Source organism: Alligator mississippiensis, chromosome 1 (assembly GCF_030867095.1).
Source record: "Alligator mississippiensis isolate rAllMis1 chromosome 1, rAllMis1, whole genome shotgun sequence".
Lineage (NCBI taxonomy): Eukaryota > Metazoa > Chordata > Crocodylia > Alligatoridae > Alligator > Alligator mississippiensis.
In genome coordinates, this window is record NC_081824.1 from 148,003,636 (window position 1) to 148,031,150 (window position 27,515).

Consider the following 27,515-nt stretch of genomic DNA (forward strand, 5'->3'; position numbering starts at 1 on the left):
ACAGAAGCAAATTCATACAATCCAGAACCAACTGGAGCCATGCTAACCTTCTCCTCTGCACCAACCTTTGCAGGCCTGCTGGCTGATTGTTGCCCAGGGAAGTGTCTGTCTCCAAATAAGACATTTTTTGCCCTCATTTTTACCTATGGCATTTTATAGGGTGTTTTTCATATTCTTTATACTGCTCCTAAAGGCTATAGGTGAAGGTTGGAAGTGGTGATTTTAGGGATTCCTTCAGTTAGTAATTGTCTATAATCCCAGGGACCTGAACGTGATGGCCCTGCAAGCCCCATTTCAGTCATACATTCCTAAAAGCTTCTTTAACTGAGCAATTACAAGCAAGCAGCTAATTTCTCTCACAAATTATGTTGCTCCATTAAAGAACATGGCTGAGCAGCCTTAAACTAGAGTCAGCTGGTTCTGTTAAACCAGCTCCCAGAAGAGGGCTGTGTGAAGAGGAATAATGCAAACCTGTCCTGATAGCAGTCAGAAAGACAGTGGGAGCAAGAGCGCCACTGAGTCTGACGTGAACTCCTTCCATTCTTTCTTTTCAGTTTTCAGAATAGAGGGAAGGGAGCAGTTTTTGAGACATGAAACCAAACCAAAATGTAACCAACTAAAACACTGCTTCGAAGAAATTACTTTAAAAATAATTCCTTTAGGGGTGCGCTGATATATTGGTTGCATATCAGATTGGCACCAATAAAAGGAAAATTAACATTAGTGGTTATTGGTTTTTTTGGCCGGTGTATCTGATAATGTTCACCGATAAATATGCCTTCTGGACAGCGGTCTGGACACTGTGTGCATATGCACAGCCTCATGCATGCATGTGGCCAGAAATGCAACTAGGCAGTGTGGAGAGCAGCTCCATATAGGTAAGTCTGTGGAGGGGAAGGGGCGTGGGGGGCAGATCAAGGCACCCACAGTGAGATAGGGAGTAGGGTAAGGGCAGGGGCCAGTAGCTGGGGATGTTGCCCAGCCAGGGCGGTGAATGGGAGCCAGGGCTGGGGCCAGTGCCAGACAGAGCTGCGTGTGCACAAAGCAGATGCAGACTGTTCACTGAGGGCTTGGGGCTCTCCACCCTGCTGCCTTTCCCTTGGGAGCCCTGTGCTGGCCATGTGCCCCCTGCCTGAATGGCAGCAGTGGTAGCAATGAGTTGTGCCTCCTGCTGCCGGGTGGGCAGGGAGTACACAGCCAGAGCAGGGCCCCTGGGGTAAAGGCAGCAGGGTGGAGAGCCCTGACCCCAAAGTGAGCAGCCCGCATCCACGCCTGCCCTGCTCGGCTTCAATTAAAAGCGTCCCCACGCTTAAAAATGGTGGCAGGGGCACTTGAACTACAGCTCATTCGATGAGCTGTAGTTCAAGTGCCACCACCGCCATTTCTAAGTGCCAGAATGCTGATCCCCTGGACAAGCTACCCGTGGCCCTGTCCCATTCACTTCCCTGGCTGGGCAGCACCCTTAGCCCCAGCCCTGCCCCACTCCCTCCCTCACCATGGAGGCCTCGATTTGTACCCCCATGCCTCTTCCCTACCCCACACCCCTTCCCCTCCACAGACTTATCTGCAGGAAGCCATGCTGCCTGGATGCATTCCTGTAAATTGGTTATCAGATTGATATCTGCCAATATGGCTGGTTAATAATCGTCTATCAGTATTGGCTAAGAAACTCTTAACCGGTGCACCCCTAAATTCCTTTATTACTTTGGATTGGTACTGCAACACCCCTGAGACTGCAGTTTAGTTCTACCATTGCACTTATATTGCATTGTGGCTGTTTGGCTCAGCTGGTTAGAGGATGGTGCTAATGATACAAAGGTCACAGGTATGATTCCCAGGTTGGACTAAATCTCTTGAGGTCCCTTCCAGCCTTAGCTCTGTATTAGTGAACAGTCCAATCCAGTAGTCCATTTTAGTCTATTCGTTTCTCTTTCTCAAAAACAATTTGGTCTGAAATATTGGTTTAGTCTTCCCTCCATTTTATTGCTTACTTTTTTCTTCCCCTCTTAAGGGAACAATTCATCTACCCCTTTTAGCCAAAATGAAATAGCGATTAGTGGTGGGTAATGCCAACATTTTTAGTGTACATTTTTGCATTACTGCCAGATCAATAAAGTTATTAGCGTGCTGGCACATTCATATTTCTAATGAAAAAACAAAAGTCCAGACTCAAGTTTTATGGTTTAGCACATACAAAAGCTGTATTTGTGTAAGGAATTAAAACTAAAAATTCCAGAACTGTTTCCAGCCAACTGCTGGCAATGAAAATGTTTGTTATCCAACGATTTTCTTTATCACATTATGAAAGCAATGATTTGGGTCTGCTGGAGGAAGGTAATCCTTTGAGAATGATAACCATGTTGATTTTAATTTAGACCTTCAAAATAATTGAAGATTTAGCAAGTGGATGCTGGACTGCTTTTTCAGACATTCAATCCCGTTCTCTGGAACAAATAGACAACACCACTTTCGAAAAGCAATCCATTCAGGATGGCCAACAAAGCAAACTTTCGGCTTAAGTTCAATGTAACTGCAAAAGAAAACAGAACAAAATGTTCAATCTTTCCAATAATGTTTTTACTGTCCCAAAACAAACCAGTGCTGCAGAACCTTTTTTCCTCTGTGGGCTAGATGAGGGGTGTGGGGTTGATTTGCAGGCCCAATCTGGTGTGCAGGTCTGGCCTGGTGTGCAGCCCCAACTTGACAGGGTGTATTAAACACTCTGATTGCAGGGTGTATTAAACACCCTGATTGCATCTGTGGCCCAAGCCCCACATACTTAGAAATTTGACAACAGGGGAGTGATGGCAGTATTAATTACCACTGCTCTACTGCCACCAAATTTCTGGATCCATTGGGAGCTCTATGAGTTGGATAACATAGCAATACAAGCCAGATCTGGCCCAGAGGCTGGAGATTTAGCACCACTGGTATAAACAGTTTGGACCAAAAGCCTTTAAAAAGTTCACAGAAATTGTTTGTGGATTTATATCAATATATACACTTGAACAGTTGCACAGAAAAAGTCTGTCTAAACAGTCTATGCATAGCTTAGAAAATATTCTTAAGTCAATATACAATTTTCAAATTGTAGTTACAAAAAAGATCCCCACACAAATGATTAATTACACTTTAATGTTCTAGTAACCCATGTTGAGTTGCTTCAAAACATGTAACTAACTGATGGATCTCTTTTTAGTTTCAAAACTGTGATTGCAAGATAAGGTTGTTTTTTTCATTAATATGTTTTCAGTTCCACGATGAAAGGCCCAATGTGATAATTCTAGGCTAAGGACTGTTGCAATCACACATAAGAATCTCTTTAATATCTGATTTTTAAAAGCATCACTGAAAAGATATTCTAAAATAACATGTTGTAATAACATTTGCAACAGAGATATTACACTAATACAACAAAAGCAAAATACCTCTAATTGCTTGCGAGTTAGATGTCAGTACAAATACTTTTATGAGATGGAGACACAAAGGGGTGTAGTCATGTTCCCAAATAACAGCTGGAATCAGCAGAAGTTTTCCATAACTAGACAACAGCAGGGCTTTCAGAAGTAAGATGAAGTCAGACTTTGTTTTCAGCATCTCAGGCCTGGCTACCCATAGGGCAGTAAAAATGCCAACCAAAAATGCAGTTTGCTCTGAGTGGACAATGGAGAAGAGAAGAAAATAACAGCATGAAGCATCAAATGAAATTCTTTCCTAATTAATCTCAGTGTAATAAAATACCAACTACAAATGAGCTTTTGATTATTTTAATAAAATGTTATAGATGAATCATGAACATGATATCCTCCTCCCCCACTTTATCTTTATTAGTAATAGTTGCCTTGCTAAATTACTACTCCCATAAACCAATCCAGTCCAATCTTATTCAAAGGATCCAGCCACTTTTAGCTACGGCATTTATGACAAATCCATATCACAGGAAAACTACAATGTGAAAAACTTCCTCTATTTCTACTTTTTCTTCCCAAAGACCATTTTTTTCATTTAGTCTTTAAGCTGTAAGCCAAGGCCACCAATACTGATATTCTATGGAAGATTAGTAAAGGCTCAAAAACCACTGCTAGACTACCAAGCCTTTCCTGTGCTAGTAAGATATGGAGTAACTCACTGTAAGAACAGTTTCCCAATGACAGCAAGGGAGGAGTTGCTGCTGAAAACATGAGCTCAGGCAATTTTACCATAATTTTATGAAAACCTGATGATGGAAAAGTGAGATGATAATAGTAAAGACCTGAGCTTCATTTACAAGAAACTATCTACAGAAACACTTACTGGAGGATGAGGACAAAGGATTAATTCAAGTTATGTTTTTTCTGGTGTTGCTACCCCAAAGAGCTGAAAGTATGAAGCAAAACTGTGGGAATTCTTTATGGTTCTAATGGATGGGTCCAAATTAGACAGTGGTACCACAAAAGATTTGAATATACTTTTTTAACAAATAAAGATCCACTTATCACCTTCAAGTGTTTTAAATATAATTTTTGACACTTGGAAATAACATTTCTTCCAAACTAGTTTTGCCACTGACTCTTTGGCAAAATGTTTGCTTTTAAAAAATTATTTATTTATGGCTCAGAAGCTAGTACAGCTTTTCCTGTTTACTGTTCATTTTCATCAGCAGCATCCTCACTGTCATCTCACCTCTAGGAATAATAAGCTTTTCAGTAAATCAATATGCAATAAACTCAAGCCTCCATCCGCTAGCTGCCTCTGCAGCAAAAGAATAAGTATTCAGCCATGCATGAGGTGTAACTCTAGCCTTTTCTCAATGCCATTTTAAACAAGCTAGCAAAAGAGAACTGATAAAACATTTCCCTAACTTTTCTAATGATTCTAGAATGTGACAAACAGGAAACTGTAACAACTGACAGAGCTATTCTGGAACAGGTTAGCTCTAGGAGGAGTATTTTTGGATGGATGGTGCTCTCACATGATGAAAGACCACTAGGGGCCAGTTCAAGTAAGATTCAAAGCACATGACAAAACATTTTTCTTAACCAACCAATTTTTCTCACAAAAATTCAGCTGGCTGCTAGTACTCTGGGTGCCAGTCTCTTGGTCAAGGTACATCTATCTGTTACTACTTATAATCAAAACCATATAAATAGATAACAATTCAGACCAAACATTCTCAATACTGCCATCTTCTGATGGTTCAATACCTAACACTGATATGTGTTTTGTCATAAGTACAGACTTACCAAAATCGCAACTGTACGATTTTAGTGGAAACTGCAAATTCGGGCAGGCTCCACAGAAAAGTACAGGCTTCACAAATAAACCAGTGCTCACTGAAAAGAACAAAAACTTACCAGCAAGCAGACAAGCCCTGCAGTCTTGGAGTATGGGGAAGAGGGTGAAGGGGGCAGTGGGGCAGAGCTGCTTACAACAGGAGGTGCAGAGGTGGGGCAGGGCATGGGTGAAGCTGGCTGCAAGGGGTGGTAGCACTACCAAGACCCTGACAGCCAGGTCAGGGCGGCAGCAGAATGGAGTGGGGCATAAGCAGCTTGTCTTCAATCAACCCAAGGTGAGCAGAAGGAAGAACCTGCTGCATCCCTCCACACTGCAGCAGGAATTGGGGCAAGGGCAGAGCACCAGCATCCCAGTTCCTACTTTGCTTTCAGCTAGCAGCATCCAGAGGCACAAAAGCAGGTAGAGCATGGAGCAGCCAGGGTGGTGCAGGAGGAGCTGCCAGGGCCTCCAACCCATGCTGAGTGTGATACCTGGGTCCAGCAGGGCATAGGGCAGAACCCAGGTGTCTGCAGGCTGTGCTGCACTGGAGGCAGGTGGTCCAGCCTAGCCATGCCACCCATTGGGGAGGGCACATGGAGGTGCCCCGCAGCAGGCGTTCTTCCCAGCTCCCTTCCCTGTCTTCCCCATCTGCCCTCCCCCTTGTGCTCCAAGACTGCAGGGCTTTTCTGCTTGCCAGTAAGTTAGTTTGTTTTTTTCAGTGAGGCCACCAAAAAGCGCAGAGCCCACTGCTTGGGGACAGTCTGAAACTGTGGCTTAATTACCCTGATTAATTACCATGCTTACTAATACATAGATTAATGGCTTCCCAGGGCTTAATCGGGGTAATTATGCTGCAGTTTTGGGCCATGTGGCAATCTCCAGGGAGGGGCGGGACTGCTGGGGCCTCTCAGCCAGAGGCGGGTTGGGAGGGGGCACGCTCAGCCTGCAAAAGTGGTGGCTGGCCCTGGGATCTCCCTGTGAAATTGGCTGGCCACCTCCTTGATTTCAGTAGACTCCTCATCGTAAGGTAATGTCAGTCAGAACTGGCACTGAAGAAAAATAGGAATTAACATAAAAATGAAGACATAATGCCATTTCCCCCTGAAAGGCTACAAAACTGTTTTAGACTGTATACAGAGATCACTAAACCACCTCCTTTGGGAAGGACATGACATCAATTATTACTAGTAATTTCTTCAATGCATTTAGTTTGAAAAGATCAAGATTCAATAAAACTAAGGGCTGGCTAAAAGACCAGTTGATAGTTATATGAAGTAATCACAATTCTTACCTAAAGAAGCTATTCCAAACATTCTATAAAAGTCCCATTCCTTGGCATATCTGATTAAGTCATCAGGATCTATGTTTTGGCTTGAATCCTGTAGCTGTAGCCACCTGACATAAGCTTCACAAAGCAAACAAAATATGCAGAGCTTCCCATGAATCTGGTACATAAAAGAACGTTGACAGAATCAGCATTAAGCATTTAATTCAAAAGATGCTTAGCACCTATAGGCAAATCAGCTCTGCAACGTTATCGTTTTTGCTTTGGGAATAAGCAAATGGCTTGTTCAGGTCTACTACTACATTAGCATACAGTATTTTAAACAAGCTAGCCCGTTTAATATTAGAGACCAATCAGAGGTTTGGAAAGTGCATGAGCAGATTTGGGCAAAGAAGACATACGAGGTCTGATTTGCATAAGAGAATTTTACTGGCATTGTTAGGTGTTAAAAACAAACAAACACACTCTTAACTTATACAGTCATCCCTAAAAGAGGCCTACAGTAAATGCAGGTTTTCAGCTGAGGGAACTGGTTTAATTGGTTTATACCGTCACAAACTTCATTTTCACCGTGGGTGTTTGCTACTACAGACATAGCAACCAATCAACCCTTTGAAGTGTATACATAGCCTAAGCATGTTTGGGAGGGAGAAAAGGGGATCAATGCAAATATAATTTGGTCTCTCGCATATTGTAAAATGTCCCCTGAAAAACTGGACTGGAGAAAAGCATAAGAGGTCCATTATTAGTATGTTTCCATGTTAAACTTTTCCTGTTTTATGAATAAGGTTGAATTTTCTAATCGTCAGTGATGGGGATACAATCAGGGACCCAAATATCAAGCTGTTGTTTTTTCTTTTTTTTTTTTCTGGCTTGCTTATCATTGTTGGAAAATGTTTTTTCATCTGGAATTTGCTTAAATCAATGGTGTCAAATCTATTACCCACAGGCTGCATCTGGCCTCCAGACCCATGTTGTGTGGCCCACAGGGCTTGTAGAGGAGCTAGGAATTGAGAGGCAGGGCCAGTCACTGAAATCTAGGGCATGGATCCCCATTGGTGACACATAAGTGACAGAGGGGTTATGGGAGGGAAAGTTTCATTCACTCACAGTTTCATATAATTTGAAATACTTCTAGGAATAAACATTTTGTCGGAAAAAATGAGCATGTGTAATTTGGAAGGCATGCGAGGAAGAGAGCCTTGATCAAAGAGGCCACACTTCCATTATCCTTTTTTTGGACATCACATAAAGGTGCTGCTATAGGAACCTTCCCTGCCAGAACCAAAAACAATTCAGAGGGTTTGTAATCATGACATGAATTAAAACAAGAGGAGATCTTGGGTTTAGATAGGGATTCAGATGGGATACACTTTAGTTTCAAGCTTTAAAGGACTTCATATTATTTTGAAACTGAAAGAGAAACTACTATGGAGACATATTAGAAGACAAGCATATGTTCTATGGGGCAGGAAACTTTCTGATTTGTTTGCGCAATATCTAATACAACAGGATTTCAAATAATGATGTTCTTGCTACGGTAAGTAGTAACAAAAATTGAAGCCCTGCAGATCTGTTTCCTATTTGTAGCAGATTTTAGCAACGTGAAATCAGGCAATTTCTTAAAAGCAGTCTACAGTTGTAAAGAAAAATGTCCTGAATTCTAGTACAGGGATGGTAACCAATGGCACACAAACAACTCCTCCTTAGGCCTGGTCTACACACAAAGTAGTTCCATCGTAATTTATTGTGCGATGCTCATGCTGATGCACTTAAATGAGCAAGACTTGTATGCATACATTTTTTATTTATTTATTTATTTTTTTACAGCCTTTAAAAACTAAGTATATACTTTTGACTTGAAGCTGTAAATTATCAATTTATCTTTCAATTGTTAAGGTTTAAGTCATATGACAACACAACTGCACTCACAACTTAAAATTCCAGTGCAAGTTGGACCAGTGCAATTTTAATATGTAGACAAGCCCTTCCAGAAGCCTCAAGCGAGGCATCATTAGTCTGTCCTCAGCTGTAGTTGTCTTACATCTCTCAAAAGTCTTAAGCTATGTCTACCCTTGGTAAACTCTGCTAGCATATCTAGACCAATACACCGCACTTGTCAAAAGCTCTTAATGTAGATCCAACATATACCAGCAAAATTGTGCTTTACTATTGCCCCCTCTCTCAGATAAAGTGAACAAGCAAAAGCACAGTTCTGCTAGCGCGACTACATCTACAACAGACATTTTATCCAACAAAGCTGTCTCTGTCACAGACCACTCACCATACTCCTGACTGATGGAGCTAAAGTGGCAAAAAATTGCCAAGACCTGACATTATTGCTTAAGCTATACTGCCTTTCCTCCCTCAGCCCTCTCACTCATCTGGAAACTGTCAGTCCAAGATTACTTACTGAGGCATAGTCTCCACTACCAAATGCATTGACTCTCAAAACTCTTCTGGGGTGGCAGAACTCTCTTTTCCGCTGGTGAAGTTAAACTGCTTCTGCTGAGTTATGTAAGGCTTTTGCTGCAGTACAGTGGTCAGCAGAAGATGTGCATAAACCAGTGATTCTCAACCAGGGTGCCAGGGAACACCGGGATGCTGTAAGATCTTTTGAAGGATGCCACAAGTTATAAGGAGGTAAGTGCAAACTCAAGTTCTTCCCTGCCTGACCACTGCCCTACTCCTACTATCTGTCCCCTCTGGAAGGAGGTGAGCACTTCAATAGATTTAGGTTTGAAATAGGTGCTACTCAATTTTAAAAAGTTATGGAGAGGTGCCTTGAGTCTAAAAAGATTTGAGAAACATTAGAAGAGACACTCTAGCACCTTCTGCTGGCTACCACACTATGTTCAGGATGTATTTTGTGCTCTGGTAGCACAGCTGCTGAGTGGAGTCGTGCAGAACCACCAAGTACACTGGGATGTACACATACAGTGGCAGACTACAGCAGAAGTGTTAGCAAAGACTAAGCCTGAGACCACAACTTAGTTACCCAAGCTTGACTTCCTAAGTTTCCTATTGTGTTTTCTCTCTGAAGCACAAAAGAAACTCAGAACTTTAACTGTCAGATAAAGGCATATGCTTTAAGCTACACTATACCCTCAGTAGTGCTAAGGACACAGTTATTGCTTTTTAGCAATTTCTGCAGAGAATTTATGCATCAGTGATCCCTATGAGCTATTATTATCTTTATCCAAAATAAAAATTTTTGTGATATGTTTTATTACAAGGGAGAAGGTCTGCAAAAAGTCAATACTGGTACCAAGTATTCTAGTACAGTAATGTTAGCATTGTTTAAAAATCAGTTCAATATCAATATTATAGAAGATAATGTTTTCAAAAGGAATTTTAAGTTCTGAGTTGGCAATTTACAGAACCTCTCTCAACCAATGGGAGTTAGGAATATCTCCAATATATATTATGGCAGCTGCTTTTGCTTAATTTTACCTAGACCATAGATCTCATAACAGCTACAGAATTCTGGATTCTGCATAATTAATTTACAACATTAGACTCTTAATTAGAACTGAAAACAAGATTCTAATTAAATTTCCTTACTTATGAAAAGGAAGGAGAAAGGCAAATAAACTCAGAATAGCTGCCAAATCTCATTTTCATCATGATTCCCAACAACTTATGGTATGACTCACATACCTGATAAACAAAAGAAGAAGAAAACATCCAGCAACTTACATTTATCTTCGTATTGAACAGAATGTGTCTGTAAGCCTGTGCTTTGCATAAAATGGCATTAATCAGGATGATAACAGGGTCATACTCAATATACTTGTCCACAGGTTTCTGGCAGGATTTCTAAAATTAACAAATAAGAAAAAGTAAGCAAACAAAATCTGCTTAGAAAAATCATCCGCTCTTCTTTGTTTATTTCGACACAGTCGCTGCACTCAGATGAGGGAGATTACTTTCCCTCTCCTCCCCAACTCATTTTCCACGTCATCCCTCCCACCCCAAGCCCTCCTGGTTTATCTTTAGATTCATATTAACTTCTCAGGCATAAAAGATAAAGGTATCGAGTTTGTATTTTAGTAATGCGTTCCCAGCTTTACTCTTGGAAACAGATTTATGTACAAGACACGTTGTCTTTGTTGGTAGACAAGAAACGCTCAGTCAGTCAAAATGTGGCACGAGACATCATGTCCACAAACAAAACTGTAGGATGAAACAAGATCCCTGTGGCCTGGTAGGGATTCTTGGGTGTCCATACTCAGTTTCTTTGTTTCCCTTTATAACTATGTTACTGTTGGAAGACGTGAGATTTAAAAAATAGCTGAGGTCAGCAGCAACTTGACTCCAAAATCACTGGAATATAAATTAAGATAGATGCACATGCATCTAGACAGGAAGCTTAGTGTTAGACATTGCACAGAGTCAACCAGCTTATTTTGGGTAAGCTCTAGAGCAGGGGATCCCACTGTTTACGTACCCAAGGGCACATTCAAATTTAAAAGAAAAAGCAGCGGGCGCCAATATGAATATTAAAATTTAGAATCCTGACTATGCGCATGCACATAGTTTCACTTGGGGAGGGAGTAGTAAGTGCCACTCCATCACTGCTTCAGTCAGACTGACTCAGTCTCATTTTGGCAGCCATTGTGTACAGCCTGTGAAAAAAAAAATTTAAAGTGTTGCTGTTCTGAGTTCAATCAGCAGTGACAGCATTTTTTGTTGGAATAATGATTTTTACTGATTGTGAAAATGTATGTGGGCACCTGAATAAGCCTTGGGGCACGCCATGGCACCTGCAGGGACCGTGTTGGGAACCGCTGCTCTAGAGGAACCACATTTTGAAGCAGAAAAGAGACTGATATAAGAAAATATGAATCATGAAAGAGTTATAGGTAATGGACTCAAAAATTGACTCAATTAACCAGCAGCTTTATAGGCTTGAAATTAAAGTCAGAGATGAAAGAAAGGATACAATTAATTGAAGACTAAACCTGGAATGTTTAATAGAGCGTAAAATCTACTGTGGAAGAGATTACTGTTATAATTAAAGGCAACGTCTCGCTTCATTTTTCTAAAGGAGAATTGTGAAAACATATCTGAAAGGCAGTAATTTACATATGCTGAGGTTTCAGGCTGATATAGCACAAGAAAACTCCAAACTTTTTTACACATTTCTTCACAAAAAGCTCTGGAGAAAGAAACAAAAGGACTTGCCTTTGAACACAGTAGCTGCTGGACTGGAATATGCAATGTACCCCCACCCTTTATTTATGGGCACAAAACCAGCTTTAAAAATCCCCACCTCTGACTGTTAAAGCCTGGACTCAGCTGGATAGCTAAAAGTAGCTTCTCCATTTGGAACGAGAGACAGAAGATGACAGAGCCAAAATAAGGGAGTACAGAAAGACTCCGCACAAGGTCAACCAACTGACAGTCTGCATCCAGGATACAAGCAGCATGCAGCTGGCTAACAACTTGCACACATAGTTTAAGAGTTTTTAAAACAGAGTTTAGAAATACCAGACAATCACATCCTACCCAGCCCAGGTATACAGAATCCCAGCTCATTCTGTGAGATGGCTGCTGGGAACATACATACGTAAACAACAGTTTTGATTACAACTGTGGATTTTCTACTTTCCACTTTTTGCAGGCTACAAATAAACCTGTTGTCTGGGGTTATCAGTGCCATCTTTGCTGTTAAGTCTCAAGAACTGCAGTACTAGCCAAAGTCACAGCCAGGAGATCCTAACCCTAATTTTGTCTCAAAGAACGATCACAGGCTCAGTTTGGTGGCAAAGATTTGGCTAGGTTTAATGTCTACAAGAACAGCCCTAACATGTTTTGGTTTAACAAGTAAATCAGCTCAGGAGTTAAGGCATTTGTACCCGTCACAATGTAGTTGGCACAACACCATGCAGGCTCCCCCAGGCCACTACAAAAGTTGCCCCGCTTTCCAATTCTCCTTTATAAAATGATAAAAATAAATTACATGAATGTCTCAACAATCCTGTACTAGCGGCTTGTTTTGCATTCTGCCCTGGGAGTCTCCATTCCAGCCTTATCATCCCGGCACTGGATTATCCTACCGTGCACAGCCATCTCCCCCTCCCATCTCTTGGTAGAAATGCACATCCGGCTCACAGGCCAAGTTTTGTTTATGTGAGTTAATGCATTGGTCAGATTTGCTGGTGAAGCCTACACCGGCCACTGATTTAGCAAAGCCTTTGTGTGAGCAGCATATATTAATTAACGATGGAGTGATGCCTACACAACCCACATGGTATCAAATTAAGTGTTCCAGTTTGACATCACCAAGCACAATAAGGAATATAATGTGTCAGAATTAGGATTAGCAAGGAAAAAAAATGCTGTCATGTCCAGGAACTTTGACAATGCTGACAGACTAGTTTTCAAGAAGTCCTAGCTACAGAAACTCATCACTTCCTCTCCACCATCCTGTAAATACAAGAACTTCTTTCATTCCTAATAAATCTTATTTTTCAGTTAGACTACTTGAGGTTTGAACTGTATTGAGACAAAGTCCTTTGCTGCTATTTTGTCAGTGGCTCAGTCTGCACAAACTTTCTGTACTCAGCTCAGGTTTGCAAACAAAATGAGCCTATGTTATATTAGCGGTTAAAGATTCCTAAGAGGCAATATTTTTCTTAACCTGTTGGCTTTTTCTGGTACTAATACCAAAATAACTGCTGCTAATCTAACCCTGAGGGAAACAAGTTTGCAGATGGAGCATGAACTAAGTTAAATCAATTTAAATAAAGCTAATTCAGTTTAATACATCTACCCTAGTTTAACAACATGGATTTTAAATTTAGTTAGAATGATGCAACTCTACAAATGTTGACAGCACTACTGCTTGTACATCTGTAAGAACAGTTAAGATGTAAGAAACTACTTACACACTGGTTTTTTTAAGATTTTTGCCAACTACCCAAGGGGAAATGAAATACTGAAGCCCCTTAGTTAATTTTCCTGATATAATTGCATCTCCACACAGTCAATTGAATCTACAATCTGCAGTCATGCAATATACTTAGCATGCCTGAGAAAGCTACAATCTTAACATCACTGAATCCAACCAGTCTTCATTAGATTTGCTCCACAGAACATCACCATCTTTTACATTTGACCTTAATCAACTTTGAAATTTGAAAACAAAAGTTATCTGCTCACCTTCAATTTTTACTTTAAATGTACAACAATCTTCAAAGGCTGGTAATAAACTGGATTAGTTTTACATAATTTCCTTGAAATATAAAGTACTGTTATCTACTAAGGCTGTGTGAAACAGCACCGTTTTGTTTCGACTTCCATTTCGTGATTTCGAAGGGACAGTGCTTTGTTTTGTCGTTTCATTTTGAAGCACTGTTCCATTTTGTTTAATTAAAACTGTTTCACCGTTTCAACGTTTCACCCACAGACTGGAATAGGGAATCACGAAAATGCCTAAACATTTCTTACCTGATTTGGTTGAAAACTGCAGCAATGATAGCCCCTTCTGAAGGCACAAAGCCTTCCAAGGTTCAAGGAGATAAGTACAGTGGTTTCTGGGAAACTGCACCTCAAATTATTCAAAGCAAAACTCTTGACACTTGCTGGCAGCAGCTGCCTCCTCTCCTCTAGCAGCAGTTCTGGGGGCCTGCAACCCCAGGAGGAGTCTGGCACAGTCCAGCAGCCCTCCGGGGGGTGCAGGCCCCCAGATCTGTGCCCCAGATGAGAGGAGGCTGCCAGTGTCACCTGGGACCGGCGTTAAAGCCAGGTAAGCCCAGGTTTGAAACTCAAAACGTTACGAGTGCCCTTGTTTCATTTCAAAGTTGTTTCAAAGCCTTTTGTTTTGTTTCGAATTTGCTGCTTCGAGCTCGAAACAGCTTCAAAACAAAACACTGGGCAAAATTTTGCGCAGCCCTGTTATCTACTAGCTTCTTCCAATTATACAGAACAGAAGATAAGGCTCTGCTGTCTTTGTTACTCTTGTGTCAGGTGAAAATTATTTTTTACCACAGCAAACTAAATATGGCATTTAGGGAAATGTTTAGTGCTGACAGGCTTACTCCACTGAAATGGGGGAGGCACGTATATTCCAAGGAATATTTCTCTGTATGTGTGGAGACCTGTGGCTGTGGTGTACCTTGATGTTAGCAAGGCTTTTGCTATGGTCTCCCACAACGTTGCTGCAGGCAAGCTAAGGAAGTTCGAGCTGGATGAATGGACTGTAAGGTGGATAAAAAACTGGCTGGAGCACCAGGCTCAGGGAGTAGTAATCAATAGGGCTGTGCAAAATGGCTGTTTTGATTCGGTTTCAGATTCAGCCATTTTGGAGGGACAGTGATTTGTTTCGGTGTTTTGGATCATTGTTCCATTTTGATTCAGCCGAATCTGTTTTGGAGTTTTGATGCTGTTTTGGTGATTCAGGCATAGGCTACAATGGGGAATCACTACAATGCCTAACTTTGTCATGTCTTGTCTGATTCTGATGCAAATTGCAGATATGGTAGCCCCTTCTGAAGGAATGAAGCCTGCCAGGTTTCAAGGAGATAGGTCCAGGGGTTTCTGTGAAACCACACCTCAAACTGTTCAAAGCAAAACTCATATCACTTGCCAGCAGCGGCAGCCTGCTGTCATCCTACACGCAGATCTGGGGCCCGCACCCCCCGGGAGGGCTGCGGGGATGAGCCAGACTCCTCCCGGGGAGTACAGGCCCCCGGATCCACGTGTGGGATGACAGCAGGCTGCTGCTGCTGGCTGGGGCTGGCACAGCCTGTGCCAAGCACCAGGAAGACTGGTGCCGCCACTGGCCCCAGACAGCAGTGGCACCATGCCGTCATCCTGCGCACAGATCTGGGGGCCCAAGTCCCCTGGGAGGCCTGCGGGGCTGTACCAGACTCGTCCTGACTGGAGCACAGGATGACAGCAGGCTGCCATCCCTCCCTCAGAGCGCTGGGATTGGAAGGGACCTCAGGGACAGATCGCAGACACTAGCCAGCTACAGATGCAAATGTCAGAGCAGTCTTTCCCCACCTCTTCCCCCTTACTCTTCTTAGTTTGTTTCCCTGCAAGCCCAGCTCCAAAACTACAAAATTGTCCAAAACATTTTGGATGGTTTTGTTTACTTTCGGAGGCTTCTGTTTTGTTTTAGATTCAGTGTCTTGGCACCAAAACACCTCCAAAACGAAATGGCTGCTGAAGTCATAGAATCATAGAAGTAGGGTCGGAAGGGACCTTGCAGATCTTCAGGTCCGACCCCCTGCCTGGGCAGGAAGAAAACTGGGCTCAAATGACCCCAGCCAGGTAGGCATCAAGCCGCTTCTTAAAGACCCCCAGGGTAGGAGCCAGCACCACTTCCTTTGGAAGTTGGTTCCAGATCCCAGCCGCCCTAACTGTGAAGTAGTTCTTGCGGATGTCTAATCTAAATCTACTCTCCGACAACTTGTGGCCGAAGTTTCGCACAGCCCTAGTTATCAATGGCTCAATGTCTATTTGGCAGCCAGTATCAAGTGGAGTACCCCAGGGGTTGGTCCTGGGGCCAGTTTTTTTCAATAACTTCATCAATTATCTGGAAAATGGCATAGAGTGCACTCTCAGCCACCTTGCAGATGATGCCAAACTGGGGAGGTAGAGTTAGGATTCAGAGTGACCTAGATAAATTGGAGGATTGGGCCAAAAGGAATCTCATGAGGTTCAACAAGGACAAGTACCAAGTCCTGCTCTTAGGACAGAACAATCCCCTGTACAAGCTGGGGGCTGACTGGCTGGGCAGCAGCTCTGCAGAAAAGGACCTGGAGGTTACAGCGGACAAGACGCCAAATATGAGCTACCAGTGTGCATTTGTTGCCAAAAAGGCTAACAGCATACTGGGTTGCATTGGTAGGTGTGCTGCCAACAGGTCAAGGGAAGTGATTATTCCCCTCTATTCAGCACTGGTGAGGCCACATCTGGAGTACTGTGCTCAGTTTTGGGTATGGAGTATAAAAAGTATCCTATGGACATGCAGGGAGAAAATCAGGAAGGTCAAAGTGCAATTTGAGATGCAGCTGGCAAGGGACAAAAAAGGCAATAAAAAGGGGTTCTTCTTGTCCACAATCCCTCAATTTGCGGATGATCTCTACCATGGCTCATTGAGGGGTCTTAAGGAGACTTAGGAGTCCAGTCCTTGAGCCACGGACTCGTCCTCAAAAACTGCAGGTCTTTCTGCATGGGAGAGTAGCCATTAGCTGGGATTTCTCTCCTTTTTCTTCCTTTGCTCTCTCTTCTCTGCTTCAAGGGCATGGTGCTTTACCTAAAAGTGGGCTGCCACTCGGTTGAGGTTGTGGTGCCACTGCAGTCAGCAGCTAGCTCCTCCAAGCTCTTGATTTTGGCATCTGTTTTCCTTGAAGTATTCCTTCAGTGTGTTCTTGTAGCATTTTCTCTGGCCACCATGAGTTCTCAAGTGACAAGTAAGCTAGGAGTAGAACACTTGTTTTTGGAAGTTGAGAGTCAGGCATCTAAACATAATGTCCAGTCCAATGAAGTTGGTCCTTGAGGATCATGGACTCAATGCTGGTAAATTTGGGCATGCCGGACATCTGCTGGACACCCAGCTTGAAGCGTGCCAATTAGCATGCTCCAGTAGCTACCTTGTCACATGTATGCAGCATCCCTGAACTTCAAAATTGCGGTGGGGGCACTTCAAATAAAGTTCATCAAATGAGCTTTAGTTAAAGCACCCCACTGCCATTTTGAAACACAGGATGCTGAATATGTGACACTGTAGGTGCTTTAATTAGAGCAACTCAGAGCCACTCTAATTAAAAGTCCCCCCCCCACCCCACCTCACACCTTTGAGCATGTGTAAAGACACCCATTGGCTTCAGCAAGGATGCTGGTATTTGTGTGGCAATCTTCCTGTTTGATGTGGAGGACTTTCCAGAGGCATTGTTGGTGATCTCTCTCCAGGCTTTTGAGATGACAAGAATAGGTCACCCAGTTTTCATATCTGCAGAGGAGGGGGGATGCACCATAGACCTGGATCTTGGTGTCTTTCCAGAGACTGCAAATAATAAAAACACATCAAAACAATTCCCTGAAGAAATAAAGCACTTGTGCACCAGATTCTGTACTGGATCTCCTAAATAATGTTTGCTCTGAGAGAGGTAGGGAAATGCTCAACTACTTTGAGGGCCTTTCCTTCAATGGTAATTTGGGAGGTGAGAGAAGAAGGGAGACTACCTTCATGATCTGGCACAGGGTGATAGAGCACTTCAGTCTTCTTGACGTTGAGAGAGACGTCCAAAGTTAGCAGACTTCTGCAAAGAGATCCAGGGAGGTCTAGAGGTTTTCCACAGTGTATGCATGGATGATACAGTCATTTATATACTGAAGGTCAAGAATGGTTGTTTTGAATGCTTTCATCTTTGAGCAAAAACATCCCATACTGAAGAGCCCTCCATCTATTCAGTGTTGATTCCAGAAGGGATCTGGTCCATAGCAAGAACCAGGATCACAGTAAAAAATAGAGAATAAAATTGGGGTGATGACACATCTTTGCTTGACATTAATTCAGATGACAAATGCATCTGTCTCCAATCAGCTACGAAGCAAGGCTTTCTGCCTAATTTCAGATTAACGTGGCTAATTACCCCTCTCTCTCCAGGTCTGAACACAGTTAACATGTATGTATGAAATACAATATAGTATATAATAAATATAGGGGGCATTGCATAGTTACACAAAGCTTATGCTAGAGACTAAGATCTTAAGTGACCAATGGAGTGCTCCCAGAGCAACTTTACTGCCTCATTTCCATTAGCAGACACATCAACAGTGCTGAGGACCTAGTGTATAGAGATGAGATCTACATTCGGTTCCACATGAGCATCAGCTCTTAAAGATGAAGGACCCATATAGCTGCACAAAACTGTTAAGTCTTTCACTATATTTCCAAGGAGAAAGCTTTAGGCTAGGACATTTTAGGCTGAAAGGAACAATTCTAGTACAGATGACCAACCATGTTCTCTTTGTTTAAGAAAACATGCGAAGGGTGTTAAATGACATTTCACACATCATTACAGTATTTTGGTTGTTCATACCACCCAGCTAGAGGGTGAAATGATACTTTTCTGCAAACAGACAATATTAGTGAGAAGACAACACTTCCAATTAACATCAAGTCCTGAACATTAGGGACTTGAATTGATGCATTGATTACAAACCTTACACCCTTAATTTTTTTTTTTAAAAGAGAGGGCTGATTGAAATAGTGAGCACTGGAGTAAATCACACTGTCTCCATGTGTTCTAACTCCCCAAAACAATATAATATAGATGCTTTAGTGTAGCAGTAGGTATGCACCAGTAAGCTTGCTCTCTTAAGCATAACCCTTGACCTTAAAATCAGCTGTTTAAATATTGGGCCAGAGATATGAGTGCTATCTATTGGAACAGCAACAGCACTCCCGAGTTTGCTTGGAGGTTACATCATCCAAATAATTACCAAAGATCCATCTTAGTTTATAGAGATGGGATAAGACTAAAGAGCTATGACTACAGGCATTTGTTCTACTGTATATTACTCAAATGCATTTTTTTTCTGTGAGACACTGAACCCTACCATTACACAGCTCCATTAAATATTTATGTTCTTACCATACAATAATATAGTAAGCCATTACAAAAAACATTCAGTACATACTTTATCAATAATTTACCTAGTTTGTAGTACAGATTCATAATCTGCATTAAATCTTACACAAAAAAGCAACTAAAAATCAGTAATTCCTTGCAATGTACATATTCAAGCCCTACAAAAATCAATTTCTATTGCAATGACTGTTCTTGACCTCAGACAGCTCTTGAATTCTACAATTCTGAAGGGTATGCATATATATTTGCATTTAGCTATTTTATGACTTGTTTAAGTAATCTATAAGACTGGACCTGTGAGAAAACAAGAGGATGAGTATGTCAGCTTTGTCTGTTATTATCAATTATTTGTTTTTGCCTTGTGTTCCATCTCCTCTGAGTCGAGACCCAAAAACGGATATATTTCAATTGGAGTTATTCACTTTTTTTTCCAATCTAAAAAAGTCTAGGACCTAACAACATCTAGTTTTATATGCTGCTTAATTACTGACATCAGAACATTCAAGTACAAGATCAAAGTTATAAAAAACTTTAGGATTATATACCATTTTTTGGCCAAACTCTCTCTTCAACGTTAGGCATACTGTTATAAATATAGTTTGGAAGGTTGTAAGCTATGCCACTCTCCTACAATTTTCTCAAAGTCTCAATAGGGTAAATATCAGACACAAATATGCAGGCTGCACTAAGCAATAAAAAATGAAAGAAAAAAACAAAAGAAATTACTCTTGTATCAAGTTATTCTATAACTTACTTGTTCCTTAAGTAAGCTTTCTTGTTGAAGTTTCACAGGGAACAGTTATAAGCTTGGATGGAAAGTGAGGAACAGTCAAGACATACTTATAAGTTCTTCTATTTTCAAAGCCAAAAATGTTTTTAAAGCCTTACAAACAATAAAATATACACATACATTACTCCATTTCTTTCCCACTATCAGGAATATTTGAAAGCAAACCTCTGGAGATGAGCATGCATATAAGTACCACAAAAGTTTGAAAGCTGTGCATCAGGAAATATCAAAAGCAGTTCTTAAAATGGAATGGGTATTTCGATCTTAATTATGAAATAAGGTAGGATATTTGAGAAATGAAAAAGCAGAAACGAGTCTTTTATTACTGCAACTGAAATGCAGTGAATGAGATGAAAAATGGAAAAATCTAGAACTCTTGGTTCAGAGATGATACCTTGATGAATAAGATGAGGTATTTTCCAGTCAATTGGAGAAGATAAGTATTTAATGCTCAACAAGCAATAAAAGGACAGGCTCCTGAAATTGATACTTCTTGCAATATATAGCTAATAAAGACAGGCTGGGGTATGAAAAAGCAGCCACAGCAGCTGCCTGGTGTATACAGCAACGAATTCCAGGTTTAGATTGGTGATAAAAGCGGAGTGCTTCCCAGTCTCATACCAGGGACTGAAATACAGACTGAACTGCATTTTGAAGCATGTGAAACCTATGTAATGAGACAGGACTCCTCTGCGGAGTAGCAGTGATTTTGGTGCAAAACTGTGGAGTCTGCCGATATTGGAAAGAAACCCCAAACTAGGCACACGTCCAGCACTCACCGTCTTTGGAATCTGCTCCGAGAAAACTCACCACTTTGCTACTGGACCACCAAACTAGGAAGAAAGGAAATTCCTTGTTCTTGGTTATGATAGTGGCATAAAGAGTAAAATAAAAAAGAAAACACTACTGGTGGATTTGACAAAATGAAAGATACAAGATGTGGGACCATGATTAGCTATACTACACAAGCTAGCAATCCTAAATATAAATTCTCCATGCTCTGTCAATCTCTGTCTCCCTCTCTCCCTTCTTTCACTGCCCTTCCTCTCCCTTCCTCCAACCCAACTTTATTAAAAAAAGAAAAAAAAGCTTGCTGGAATGGCAAAGTGATTGACTTTCACTAGACCTGCCTTACTTTTCAGTATGTCAAGCCTAACCAATCAAAAAGTCTTAGAGTTGAAATGGATGTCCTTTAAGAAACAGTAAGACAAGATTAACTTTATTCTGTTTTTAAAAAAAAGTATCTCAATTAATGTACCATAACTGCTACATTTTCCCCATGTATTCTGTTGCTATGTTCATACAAATGAAGATCAGATAGAAGTGAAATGCACTGAGCACACCAGAACAGTGAAGTAAAACAGAAAAACTCTTTTAGTTACTCCTCATAATGTTCTGTAAAACAAATTTCAGAAATAGGTGTATTTTATAAGTTGCCAGTGTCCCACCCAGTAAGAGAGATAGGAAACCATTATCATTAAGGAACTCCTTAGAAAACTAATGCAGACATTATATTCAAAGCTTTAAATAAACTAACAAAATCTCACAACAACTACAATATGAACTATATTAGAGAAGCCTGAACTGGACTTGAAACTAACAGCATCTCGCACCCATTTCTGAAAGAAATCTCATCCTTAGAGAAACTGTTTAGTGCACAGATTGCCACAACAATCTTGATGGCATTAGCCTGCCTCTCCTCTAAATAATTTTATAGGAAGAGTTAGCTTACCATTAGCCTGTCACATGCACTGTGTCACAATCTTGAAACTGGTCAGTGTATGCGATTAGATCATTAAATCTTTTTTGCCAGGTAGGTTACAGTTCCTGCCGCTACACGCACCCTGGTGGAGGTCCGGGGGGCAAGTGCCCCCCAGATCTGTGCACGGGGTGGAGACAGCTGCTGCTGCAGGCTGGACTCTGCACCCTGTTGCCCCAAGAGCTGCACGACACCATGTGCCTGCTGCAGCCGGGCAGGTAGGGGACAGACATACACACACACACACACAAAGACAGGCACAGACACACAAGATGCAAAAAAACAGACAGATGCCCCCCCCTCACCCCACCCCCAGCAGGTAAAATGGAGAAGTGGGGGTGGGCAAATGTGTCTCTGTGCCCGTTCCCAGAAGCAGCGCTGAGGGGAGGTGGGGGGCACGGGCAGCGGTGCCCCTCTGTGGGCTGCACACATGCCCCCTGGCCAGCCAGACAGATAGGGAGACTGCAGGACGGGGAGGGGGGGAGCTCGCACATGGCAATTGCCACTGCCCCACACCACCACCGTGCCCTGCACTGCTTTCCTGCGGCTGGTCACACATGCGGCTCTATGGGCTGCTGACGCGCCTTGTACCTCATGCGCTGCCCGTCAGCAGCCTGCAGAGCCACATGTGTGACCAGCTGCGGGAAAAGGGTGTGGGGCAGTGGCGGCTGCCGCGTGTGAGCCCTGCCCGTACCTGGCCTGCCGGGTGGCGCATGTGTAGCCCACAGAGGGGCAACACTGCACTCGCCCCGCTAGCCCTGCTTCTGGGAGCAGGCACAGAGAGTGAGCTGAGGTGGGGGGTGGGAAGGCGCCGCAGTGTGCTATGTGGGGCTGGTGGCGCACCCCTCCTCCTCTTCCAGGTAAGAAGTAAAGTATGGGAAGGTGTCGTGGGAGACATTGCCATGCCCTGAGGCATACTCTGTCCCCATCCACCTGCCCGCCCACACGTACCCCCTACATCCTCTCTAAGTACCCCTGGGGGTATGCATACTCCCAGTTGACAACCCCTGGCTTGGGGAATAAGGTCCTCAATTGTCCAAATCAGTACAGACAGAAGTCTTCTAATGCTCCTGGTCTTATGTACCTCGAGAGGAACAGACAATGACTGAGTGCCATCAAGGACACTCAGGGTAGTTTGGAGAGACCATTCCTGCAAAATCAGCCATTATTTCAGGTACACATGTATATTAGAGGCAAACCACGGTATTTAAAAAAATCACAATCCTCCTCTGTAAAAGCACTGCCAGATAACTTGCCAACACCAAACTGATTTGTAGATGTGCACCAACACATAGGTCTGATATCACAGGAGTTTCAAACTTTTTTAAAGAACTGTACCCCTTCTGGTGGCAGCAGTCAGACACAGAGCAGGGAGGGGTGGGGGGACCTCACACAAGGCGGCAACATGAGACGGTGGGCAGTGGATGGCGGCTGCCGCAAGAGCTCTGCCACCCCCTGCCTCCAACTGGCTGGATGGCAGCTGTGCAGTCCATAGAGGGGTGCTGCTCCCCTTGCTCCTGCGAGGCAGCAGCATGGTGTGGTAGGTGGCAGCACTCTGTCCCTGCCCGCACACACGTACCCCCTAGGACCGTTCCGCACACCCCTGGTTGACAACTCCTGCAATATTGGATTGACATCAATATAAAGAAAATTGACTATATCAGAAATCAGCTTTTTTTGCCTGATAATGTGGCCAGTAAATGTCCCGTGCACGTGCACAGCTGCAACATGCACGTGGTCAGGAGAGCAGTGACAGCTTGGAGAGCTGTGTCCAGCTGGTAAGTCTGTTGGGGTGGAAGGGGAGGGGGAAAGGAAGAGGCATGTGGAAGGCAGAGGCATGTGGAGGGTGGGGGCAGATTGAGGCCCCTGTGGTGAGCGGGGCTGGGGCAGGCACTGGCCAGCCGAGGCAGGGTGCAGGATGGAGCTGCGGCTCATCTGGGGGCCACAGGGGAGCGGGGGGAAGCTACAGCCACTGTGCACACCCTGGGATGGCATGGGGGTGTGCATGCTCCCCGGACCTGAACAGGGTGGGGCAGCTGTGGGCTAGGGCTAGTGATGGGCTCTTCCCAGCAGGGGCTGGGCCAAGCTGCACTCAGGGTGGGTGGCAGGGGGTGGAGGATGCTACAGCAAATTTTGGGGTGGCTGCTGCCCCACTCCCATTGCTGCCGCCACCTGCCCCGAGCAAAGCACAGCTCAACCCCCACGTCCCCAGCCAAGAAGAGCTCGGCACTTGCCCCAGCCTGTAGCTGCCTGACCCAGGTCTGGGAGGCGCATGCCCCCCCAGGGTGCACACAGGGGAGCTGACTCCCCCCCAACAACCCCCAGATGAGTCGCGGCTCCGTACCATGCCCTGTGTGGGCAGTGCCTGCCCTGGCCCCTGCCCCACTCCCTCCCTCACGGGCCTCTATCTGCCCCCCCCTCCCCTTCCACTACAACAGGCTTACCAGCCAGACACTGCTGTTCAAGCTGCCAGGCTGTGTATCAGATCAGTATGAGGAGATATGCCTCCTTAGAAATTGGCTATCGGTATCGGCCCAAAAAATCTCTATCAGTGCACCCCTACAGACTTGCCATTGATGTGTAACAGTTTGGCACAGGAAGCTTCCTGATGACAAAAGAAATCCATGGCTAGGTGGTATGATTTTCCTGGTTTTATGTCCTGGCACAGTAGGGACAAGGAAAGTTACTCACATAGTCAAATGAAGGTTTGCTTCCTTGTATAAAATTTCCGGATGATTAGTGGCAATTCCATTAGCACCCTAAAAGTACCAGTCTCTATGAGGGGAATGTGCAGTCATTGTAATAAAATATTTGCATACTGTCTTTCTGCTATGAATGAGCTCCCAACCAAGAGTCAAACTGAGGCTGAAACATCATAATACCATTTTACAGACTCTCTGGATCCTGCTGCAAAAACAGCTCATCCATCAGTAGATCCATGCCTTGGTATCAGCCGGCATGGGCAGAAGGAAGAGCCAAAAACATTTTCATTAAGTGTTTGGGCAGCCTATAATCACTTGCCTAGGGGCTCTGGAAGGAAAGACAAGCTCTCCCACAACACGGCAAACCAATTCTTACAATGGCTCTAGTTAGCGAAGCATTAAGAACCCTGAACCGTGGGATGCATCTACTCAAGTTCTAGCGTGAAGCCTGTGCGACTGCCTGCCAAGTACAAGCTATAAGAAATGGCAACTATAGACTGTAATGAATTTCAGGTTTCTGGCTACAGTGTTTACTGTATTTTTGCGCATATACCCCGCACATGGGTATAACCCGCGGAAAATTGCATTTTCGAAAAATAATCCATGCATAGCCCGCACCCATGTATTCCCCGCACCCCCTTGTATTCCCCACACCCCCCGGGAGAGGGGGCGCCCCTGGGCGAGAAGGAGGGCAAGGACTCCAAGCCAAGCGGTGCCTCCCCACTAGGCCCTGGAAGCGTCGCTGGGTGTCCACTACATGCCCTGGCAGGTGGGGGCCGCCACACCCCCTGGCGAGAAAGAGACGGAGGGCGAGGCCCCGCCGCAGCCCCCCAGCCCGCCTGTGCCTCCGCCCCCCACCCTGGCAGCGCAGCCCGGCCCCCCCAGGCCCAGCGGGGAGGTGCTGCTGGGCGTCCACTACATGCCCCAGCAGGCGGCGGCCGCGGCCGTGTCCCTGGGTGAGGAGACGGAGGGCGAGGCCCCACCGCGGCCCCCCAGCCCCGCCCGCACTGCCACCAGGGCCCAGTGGGGAGCCGCCGCTTGGCTTGGAGTCGCCTGCGTAGCCCACACCCTTGCATAGCCTGCACCCATCATTTTTTTTGGTAAAATCGTGCATAACCCGCAGGATATATGCATGAAACTACAGTATTTGGCTCTGGATTTAGTTGGCAAGTGAATTTGGACAGTAATTAAACCAAAAAAAAAAAGCATGCGCAAATGCCCACTTGAGGCTCTAATGTGGAGGCTCAGAGGCTAGATTGGATAAGCAAAATATGCCACGTACAAGAGCATGGAGGGGACTACATGCTAGAGCTGGGGTGGGCAAAACGGCAGATCCAGCTGGTGACCAGAGACCATTTCCCAGCAGCTGTTGCCCATGTAGCTGTCTGGTTTCCATGGAGACTGGCCCTAGCAGTGTTGGCACGGTGCACAGCTGAGCAGGGAGCTGTTCGCGGCCAGGGCTGGGATCTTGCAGCGGTGACAGCATGTTCCGGATCTGCTGCCTCCTTGTCCCTGCCCAGGGTATGCAGGCAGCAGATCACAGCTCTGCCTCAGCTCCGAACCATGCCATCACTCCCGCAAGCTCTGGAGCTGCTCCCTGCCCAGCCATGCGCTCTGCCCGCATCTCCAGGAAACCCTGGCCCTGCACTGTCACGTACCACCATTGCTGGGGTCTCCATGGAAATTGGCAGCAGCAACACAGACAGGGGCTGCTGGGAAATGGAGTCCACTACAGGCCCAATTCGGCCCATGGGCCAGACTTTGCCTGTGCCTGTGCTAGAGGATAGCCATGCCCATGCTGGGTGAGAACACCCACACCCCATCTACACTGCACCTCCCCTTGTGCTGCTGCCAGTTCAGCTGCACCAGCAACACTTTCTAGCTCTCCACTTTGTGAGCGCACAGAGATGAAGTACACTTGTTAAAAGATTGACAAGACAAAAAAAGAACGTAACCCTCACTGGCTATGCACTGAAACACATGCACTTCCAACAAAGGGTGCAGCAGGTGACCATGGGGATCTGAGCACCCCGGCTTGCCCTTGCCAGCTCACCTGCCTCCCCATGGGACTGGGGCACACGTGATCCAAGTGGTGGTGACGCCTGCCCGGCAAGGGAAGGCATGACCCAACGTTTTTTATCACCTGGGCGAGCTTCAAGCCTACAGCAGCGGGACGGACCCAGAGGCACAGGGTATGGCCACCAGGCTGGGCACCAGGGGAAGTGTCCCTAGGCAGGGCCATCCTTTGGGGGGGGGGGGAACGGATGAATCCGGGTAACTGCCCTGGGCTCCATGCTTGGAGGGGGGGGGAGGGGGAGGGAGCCGTGGAGCCAGAGAGAGGGGCCACAGCAATTGAGTGCCACTGCTGCCAGCTTTGTATCCGGCCACTCGGCAACACCCCCCGGGAATCTGCCACTGGCTTATTTGTATTTGGGGTGTGCGGGGGCAGGGCCCTGCAGAGGCTGATTTGCCCCAGGCCCTGCACCCTGCTCGGGTCATCTGTCCCTAGGACAGACACATTCCACCTGGAGCAGCTCAAAACGGGACCCAGAAAATCAAGGACTATTTTGAACTGCCCACTGAGAAGTAGGTCAGTGTTATGGGTGCACGTGGAGGATGGGCAGTCCTCTAAGCACCCAAAATGCACCACTCCGCGCTCCCCCCAGGCACGGGAAGGCGAGGAAGCCCCATGCTGGGGTTGGAACCCCTGGAGAAGGCGGGAGATGGAACAGCCCCAGCGCTGGGGCGGGCCAGGGCGTGACACACTCCCCCCACCCGCAGAATGGACGCGCCCGGACCGGAGAAGTGGGGAACCGAGCCACAGGAGCTTTGCCCCCAGGACCCGCCCCCTTCCCCCAGCCCCGGCCCCGACTCACGCAAATGCTGAGGCGCAGCACCCCGCGCTGATAGTCCCTGTACAGCTCCGGGGCCTCGTCGCTGCACTCTACGCACCGATAACCGCCACAACCGTCGGACCCCGCCATCCTGAGCGCGTGGCGGCTCCCAGGGCAACGCAAGCCCCTTCTCGCTGGACGGTGGGCTAACTTCCTTGCTCAAAAGGGGGGGGGGGGCTCGTCCCCGGCCGCGGTGTCGCCTGGGAGTCGTAGTTTCCCGG

The 27,515-nt window shown here is 45.0% G+C and overlaps 1 protein-coding gene across 1 annotated transcript; it reads right to left on the bottom strand.

The window, feature by feature from the left end:
• Positions 1-2,174: 2,174 nt before the first annotated feature.
• ARV1 (ARV1 homolog, fatty acid homeostasis modulator) lies at positions 2,175-27,479 on the bottom strand. The gene is made up of 5 exons (XM_006275155.4): positions 27,277-27,479; positions 10,238-10,357; positions 6,545-6,698; positions 3,429-3,653; positions 2,175-2,530 (listed from the first exon to the last, which is right to left on the bottom strand). The coding sequence occupies exons 1-5, from the start codon at positions 27,382-27,384 to the stop codon at positions 2,424-2,426; spliced, it is 714 nt and encodes a 237-aa protein (XP_006275217.1). The 5' UTR covers positions 27,385-27,479; the 3' UTR covers positions 2,175-2,423.
• Positions 27,480-27,515: the final 36 nt, after the last annotated feature.

Coding starts and splice junctions, on each gene's coding strand:
- ARV1 (XM_006275155.4), bottom strand. CDS start 27,384: ATGGCGGGGTCCGACGGTTGTGGCGGTTATCGGTGCGTAGAGTGCAGC. Junction 10,358..27,276: donor TGCTGCGCCTCAGCATTTGC/GTGAGTCGGGGC, acceptor TGTTAATTTTAG/AAATCCTGCCAGAAACCTGT. Junction 2,531..3,428: donor TAACTCGCAAGCAATTAGAG/GTATTTTGCTTT, acceptor TTTCTTTTGCAG/TTACATTGAACTTAAGCCGA.